At 40.7% G+C, this 6,611-nt stretch overlaps 1 protein-coding gene across 5 annotated transcripts in view; it reads left to right on the forward strand.

Moving 5' to 3' along the window:
- Positions 1-6,192, forward strand: part of ESRRB (estrogen related receptor beta) — a 187,470-nt gene extending 181,278 nt beyond the window's left edge. For all 5 annotated transcript variants that reach the window (XM_060758124.2, XM_060758116.2, XM_060758091.2 and 2 more), the window contains one exon: positions 1,152-6,192. In XM_060758124.2, the coding sequence (XP_060614107.2) occupies positions 1,152-1,396 (245 nt within the window). In that variant the 3' untranslated portion in view covers positions 1,397-6,192. The remainder of the gene's footprint in view (positions 1-1,151) is intronic.
- Positions 6,193-6,611: the final 419 nt, after the last annotated feature.

Genomic DNA, 6,611 nt, shown 5'->3' on the forward strand with positions numbered 1-6,611 from the left:
CCATAACTTAGATTCTACAGACTTCATCCCACTGAACATGTCATAGAATCATAGAATCATAAGAGACCTCGTGGGCCATCCAGTCCAAGCCTCTGCCAAGAAGTAGGAAAATTGCATTCAAAACACCTGCAACAGATGGCCATCTAGCCTCTGCTTAAAAGCCTCCAAAGAAGGAACCTCAGCCATACTCCGGGGCAGAGGGTTCCACTGTTGAACAGCTCTCATACTCAGGAAGTCCTTCCTAATGTTCAGGTGGAATCTACTTTCCTGTAGTTTGAAGCCATTATTCTGCATCCTAGTCTCCAGGGCAACAGAAAACAAGGTTGCTCCCTCCTCCCTTTGACTTATTTATTTATTTACTATACTTGCATACTGCCTTCCATCATTGCTGCCAGCCTACCCCATCTTTTCAGTAGTTTCAGCTGCTTTTCCACTGCCTCCTTCCATTCCTTTACCTTTTCCATTGATACAGTTACACCAGCAAATGCGATAATTGCTCATAACATATTCAGACCATTGGGTTGAAGGCTTCTGGCTCATTGTATAAGTCTGATGTTGCATTTGTTGATGAACCAGTTTCTCACTACAGAGGAATTTTTTAAAAATCTAACAGCCAAATAACATGTGAATGAGGCTGAAGTTGGACCATAGTGATATTGACCACAATGCAAAACCTTATTCAGGCGATGAATGACAGGGACCAGAATTAGTTTGTAACACATTTAATACAAACTGAATTAATTCTCATTTTCAAAATCAAAGCAGTGAATCAGCAGGCAGTCACCTTCTCATTTTTAATCTTTTCTGAATGTGACAATATATTTGTGTATTTTGGAAACTTATGAATACATTTCTCAACAAATGTCTCTGCACAAATTTGGCTAAGTTTTGAAAAATGCACACAGAAGCATCAAAGCTTGGAAAAGTTCCTCTTTGAACTGCTCTAATATTGCCTGTGGGAGTGTAGTCCAAAAAGTTACTTTTCCAAGCTCTGCAACAGGATACAATGAAGTTATGCTAAAAAGAAAATCTGAATTGTTCAAGTAATCATTAGATACTCCTGAAATTTTTCTTCTCCATTTGTCAGTGGACATAGCCCCAACATTTTTCTGCTGGCTTTCTCTTCTCACTGCCTCTCTTTTGCTTTCCAGATTCAATGCACATAGAGGACATGGAGGCTGTGCAGAAACTCCAAGACCTTCTCCATGAAGCCCTTCAGGACTACGAGCTGAGTCAACGTCACGAGGAGCCACGGCGTGCAGGAAAGCTGCTGCTGACCCTGCCTCTCCTGCGGCAAACAGCTGCCAAGGCTGTGCAACACTTCTACAGCATTAAACTGCAGGGCAAAGTCCCCATGCACAAACTCTTCCTAGAAATGCTGGAGGCCAAGGTCTGACAGGCCCATGGTGCTTGGAAAGCAAACTGGGAACAGAGACTGGGCTGTGGAACAAACCAAACTGAGCTGGCTGGCAGCTGGCCTTTATCTCCAACCATTTATTATGGGGGAAGAATTATTTAACGTCCACCTGGCTACTCGCCAACCCTTTACATCCACCTGAAAATTATTGTGTACAGAGAGGGAAACTCTTTTAATCAACATCAGTCTCTTTTTGAGGGTTGTTTTGCTTTTGGGGGTGGTTTTCTTTTCTTGCACTTGCAGAGGAAGCCAAGGGAAAAATTGGGAGTCCCTGAGCAGTGATGCTCTTTGCACTAGCCAGGGAAGCTGATGCTTTTCTCTGTTCGCCTTCTAGAGACAGGACGAGGGGACCTTAAGCAGGGAATGCTTGAAAAACAAGAGGCTATAACCTTCATGAGAGGAGATGCCATCTGTGAGTCTGCAGCTTGACACACATATACACCGGGTTTTTCTCTCCAAATCACACGCCCAAGGGACGGTGCTTGTTTGGAGAGGAGCACCATGAGATCTCTAAAACGTCTGTATCTTATGCTCAAACTACTTGCAACATATGTACATACCAACCCTACTGCTTCATAATGGGAAAGACAGACCTGACTGTGTAAGATATTCTGTTACCATGAACAGTGTCCTTGCACTTCTCTTTGCCCCCTCCCTGTGCAATCATAACATTCCCAGCAGTGGTCCCTATAGCAGCTGGAGACATGTCCACAAGAAGAAAAAGTCTCCTGTGTATGGAGCACACAGAAAGGAAGAGCCTGACACCTTTTGGTTCCAAGACTCTACTTCAGTCCTCTCCCATCTTTGCACCCTCAGGCATAGTCCTCAGATCCACCAGATGAAAATGATTAAATTTGTAATCCAATGCATCTGAAGAGTGCTAATCTGGAGAAGGTTGCTGTGTTCACCCAGTTATCCCTTTCTCTTACCATATGTGGTGCTACTTTAAAACCCTCTACCTCTTTTCTTCCTCTTCCATTTGGCACATGTCCTGGTCTGCTGGAATCCTTCCAGAATGAACAGGCCCAAATTAAAAGCACCCCTAAGTCGCTCATTTCCCAAAAGAGATTTGTACCATATTAACCTAATTCCTACAGGGCAGAGATTTGATCCTTGCTCCCTGGATACCTCCTCTTTCTGCTTCACCTGTTTTTCTAGGTCATTTGTTTGAAAATACACCAGGTTAGTGGGACCAGATTGAAGAAAACTTTGCATTGAGAGTAGGAGTGGAAATAATGGAAATAGTCACAAACTGGTGGAAAATGTGATAGAGCTACAAAACCCTGATGCAAGCAATCCTAAATAGGCATGCAAATTGCCAGGGGAATGACACTAAGTTTTTGCCAGAGCTCAAGACTTATCCCTTCATTTTGAAACTAGGCTAAGAACTGCACAAAATTAAATCAAAAGTATCTGGCTGGTCATCCCTGCTTTAGGAAAAAGGCAGGAACAAAGCTCAAATTGGAACCAGAGCTGTTTGGAAATTATGAGAAGATAGTACCTCAGAAAACAAAGTGCTTTCCCCTCAACTCAATGATAGGGAAGTGCTTCCATGTCGATTTGGCCCCTGTTTATATTTTAAAAAAGGAATTTATCACTCTTCTTGACATCACTTGCATGTGCAGTAGATCCTAGCGGGCCAATTTTTGATATTTCAGTGCAGTGGGGTGTGTCAATATATTTTTGTGTGTTTTCATAGTTCTTTTGGCATTTGACAGTGAATTCCACTGAAGCAGAGGTGTCATTGGGCTAAGATGACCAAACAAGTGAATTTCACATAATAATCACATAATCTGTGAAAACAGAACCAACCAAAGAAATAATGGTGAATGGTAAAAATCCATTGGCAACTGGATGCTGTATGTTTGCCTCCCACCTTTTCCCCAGGCACAAGGAGAACAAGCGGATTGGCCCTTTTGTTCCGAAGGGATTCCACATGTGTTTTCTTCCAAAATCCAATCCAAAATACTATTTTTGCATGAGGGATAGGGAGAAAGAAGTGGTAGCATTATCCAACTCTGTGAAATAGTCTTCTGTGGATATAACAGGAGGAATGGCAATAAACATTACAGTTCTCCATAGCCACTTATTGCATCTAGTAGCAGTTGTTTAGAGGCTGAGCAATGCTTACATAGAATATAAATTTCCATCACAATTATATTCTCTTGTCAGTTTTGTTTTGGAATAACTACTGATTGGGTTGGATCGATTGCTGCTTTAACCCATTATGAACCTGTAGATGAATGATGAGTGAAGGGCTACACTTGAAATTGTTCATGTCCCACTGCTTTGCAACAAAGGGAGAGAGAAATACAGATATTTTCCTTCATAACTATGATGGGATTTTCCCCCAGATTAGCCCTTCCTGTTACAACTTTGTTCATATCCTACCAAAATTCTCCAAATCATGAACCATCTGAAGGAGAGGGACAATAGCTCAGAGGATCAATTTTGCATGCCATAGTCCTGGTTTGACTTCCTGGTGTTTCTTTTTAAACCACTCAACTACCATGTGATGTAAACATTTGATACCTGAGATCCAAAGGAGTCTCTGCCAAAATCAACAATACTCATCTAGATATATGAATCTGATGGTATAATAAGAAGGGGATTGGAAAATCTGTCTTGTACCAGTTTATACTTAACTAGGTAACTTATTCCGGCCCAATTGTGACCCTCAAACCTGATGGCGATGCTTCTGTTGCTGGAAGAATAGACATCCTTTTCCCCATACAGACAATTCACAAGAATGTAAATAGTGGCACAAGTTACAATCATGGCAATACTGTAGGTTCTAAAGCATGACTAAATGGATTGTGAATGCAAAAAGTTACTTAACAATTATGAATAATTATAATCCTCCTCACCTTTACTGGGCATAAACTACATGGGGAGAATGAGGTCCATTCTGTCAGTTGTCAGAATATGGCTGAAGATTTCCATCAGGGTTGGGGAAATTCAGCCAACACAAGTTATTTAATTACTTCATTAAGTACAAACTGAAACAGAATTCTGGCCATTATTTTTTGACCTGAAAGATTCTGGGAATCATGGAACTTCTTTAATGATGACCTGAGAAAGAACCTTAAATACTGAAGGCTTTGGAGGTCCCTACTGGAAGGAAATATTTTACACTCAGGTACAAAAAGGGATCTTCCTCTTCCCTTCTCACTTCAGGATAATAAGGTATGGGCAAACTTTGTCCAACCCAGGAAGTAGCATTCCGTGCTCACAACCTAGCAAGACTACTAGCTAGTTCATTCTGAATAGCTATGGTCAATTTTAAATTAGCCAGTTGTACAAGTGTAAGAACTACCCAGACTGATGGGGACCTTAGTGTATCCTCCTCCTCAGTAATGGCCGTTTAGATGCAACTACTGAGTACACAAGCAAGAAATTTTCTCTCTCATGATTCAGTAATCACAAATATAGTACACTGAATTTTAAAAAATCTATCAGATTCTTCACTCATTGTTTCTTCCTGCATATAAAGAAATTTGCAGGTTTGGTAAGTTCTTAAGAAAAAATAAATGATACCAAATTCTCACCCCTTTCCACTAGCCAGTTTCAAAATGTTCAGGGATAATTCAACATGCAAAGGAACATGTTATTCCTTCCTGGCATGTAAGCATTAGAAATGAGAAGCCTATCAGCAAACAAATAATAAGTGGCAACTCTAATTAGTACAACAAATAATTAAGAATTGTGGGGTTGCAATGCCAAAGTTTTAAATAGCTGGGCCATAAAACACCTCCACCTGCTTGGGTGAATGAGCCAGAACACTCTGCTAAGGATCAATCTGATGCCTCGTAGAAGTTTAGCTTCCACAGAATGGGCCAAATGGAAATATGATCCCACTTGACTGCAAATCCCAGAATTCGTTTATGACAAGGCATGTAGGCAAGTGCCAGAGTATAAAGCTAGAGAAAACAGCTAATTGGAGGGAGTCTTTCACATCACCCCACTTTTGCACCTACCTCCTAATGTTACAGGCACTGCATTTCTCCTTTTCTCCCTCCCACTTCTTTGCATATAATACACAGTTAAATGTCTTCCACTGTGAAATACAACCCTCCCAATGAGCCTTGGAAGCAACTGATGCTGCTCATATTTACATTCCTCTCTGAGGGCAGTGGTCTCTGGACTTTAGTGCAAAAAATGAATACCAAGTTGATGGGAATCAATTCAGATCAATGGTGAGATACTACTCCATTTGTATCTGCAGAAACATGGGCATTACTTTAAAGTGACAATGTGAAGAAACTGCAAAACCACAGCCAAAACAGTATTGTTCATGCCAAATAGGAGGTGTTATTTTTGTCTTCATAATCACAATGACATAGGCATTTGGAACTGTTTAACATATATTTTGAAATCATGCTAAAACAAGTGTCACCAAAACAAAACAAAAAAAGATGAAGTCGTGGAGAAAGACCTAAGAATGTAAATAGCTGAGCTTTTAGCCAGTTAGACTGGAGTGTTTCCACCTCATAGCTACAGGCTACAACCAATCATGTGGTCAAAAACCTGCCCTGATCTTGGGGCTCAATGATTAAGAAAAGCCAAAAAAGAAATGGAAGTGGGGAATAAAAAGATAGAAAGCCTGTGCAAACTATTCAGGGTGTTATCGTACAAGTGTGGGGGAAAAAAACAAACAGTATCTACTCAACTATTATCTGCTCCTAAAAATGCTGTTAAATAAGTAATTAAATAAATCATATTCTTGTGGTACAGGTCATTTCAAACAAACAGAAATAAAACAAATGTACAAACAATTATCTTTGAGTTGGCTTTTATTGGGTACACTGAAGCACTTCTACCCAAATTAAATTAACAAATTTCCTTTGTGCTGTATTCCTCTTTATTTTATTATACATTATATAGTATATTGGCGTATATAATTACCTGGCATTGCCCAGGCATTCCTTCTTCCTTCCCCTCAGAGGCCACCGCCACCTCCCCTCTCCTGCAGTTCCCTCAAAGATGGGGTGGAAGGTCTTCCACTTGCCTCCTTTCTCCCATCTCCAGATTGCTTCCATATTTGTTTGGTCCCTTGAGAAGACCTCCCTTAAAACATCTATATGGCAACCCTCCGATCCACTTCTTATCAGTGGGTAGGATCTCTGAGATGGCATGAAATGGAAAGGCCTCTCCTGGAATGAAACAAAAGGCAAGTGGGTCTGGGTACCAGTTT

Source organism: Anolis sagrei, chromosome 1 (genome assembly GCF_037176765.1).
Source record: "Anolis sagrei isolate rAnoSag1 chromosome 1, rAnoSag1.mat, whole genome shotgun sequence".
NCBI classification, from domain to species: domain Eukaryota; kingdom Metazoa; phylum Chordata; class Lepidosauria; order Squamata; family Dactyloidae; genus Anolis; species Anolis sagrei.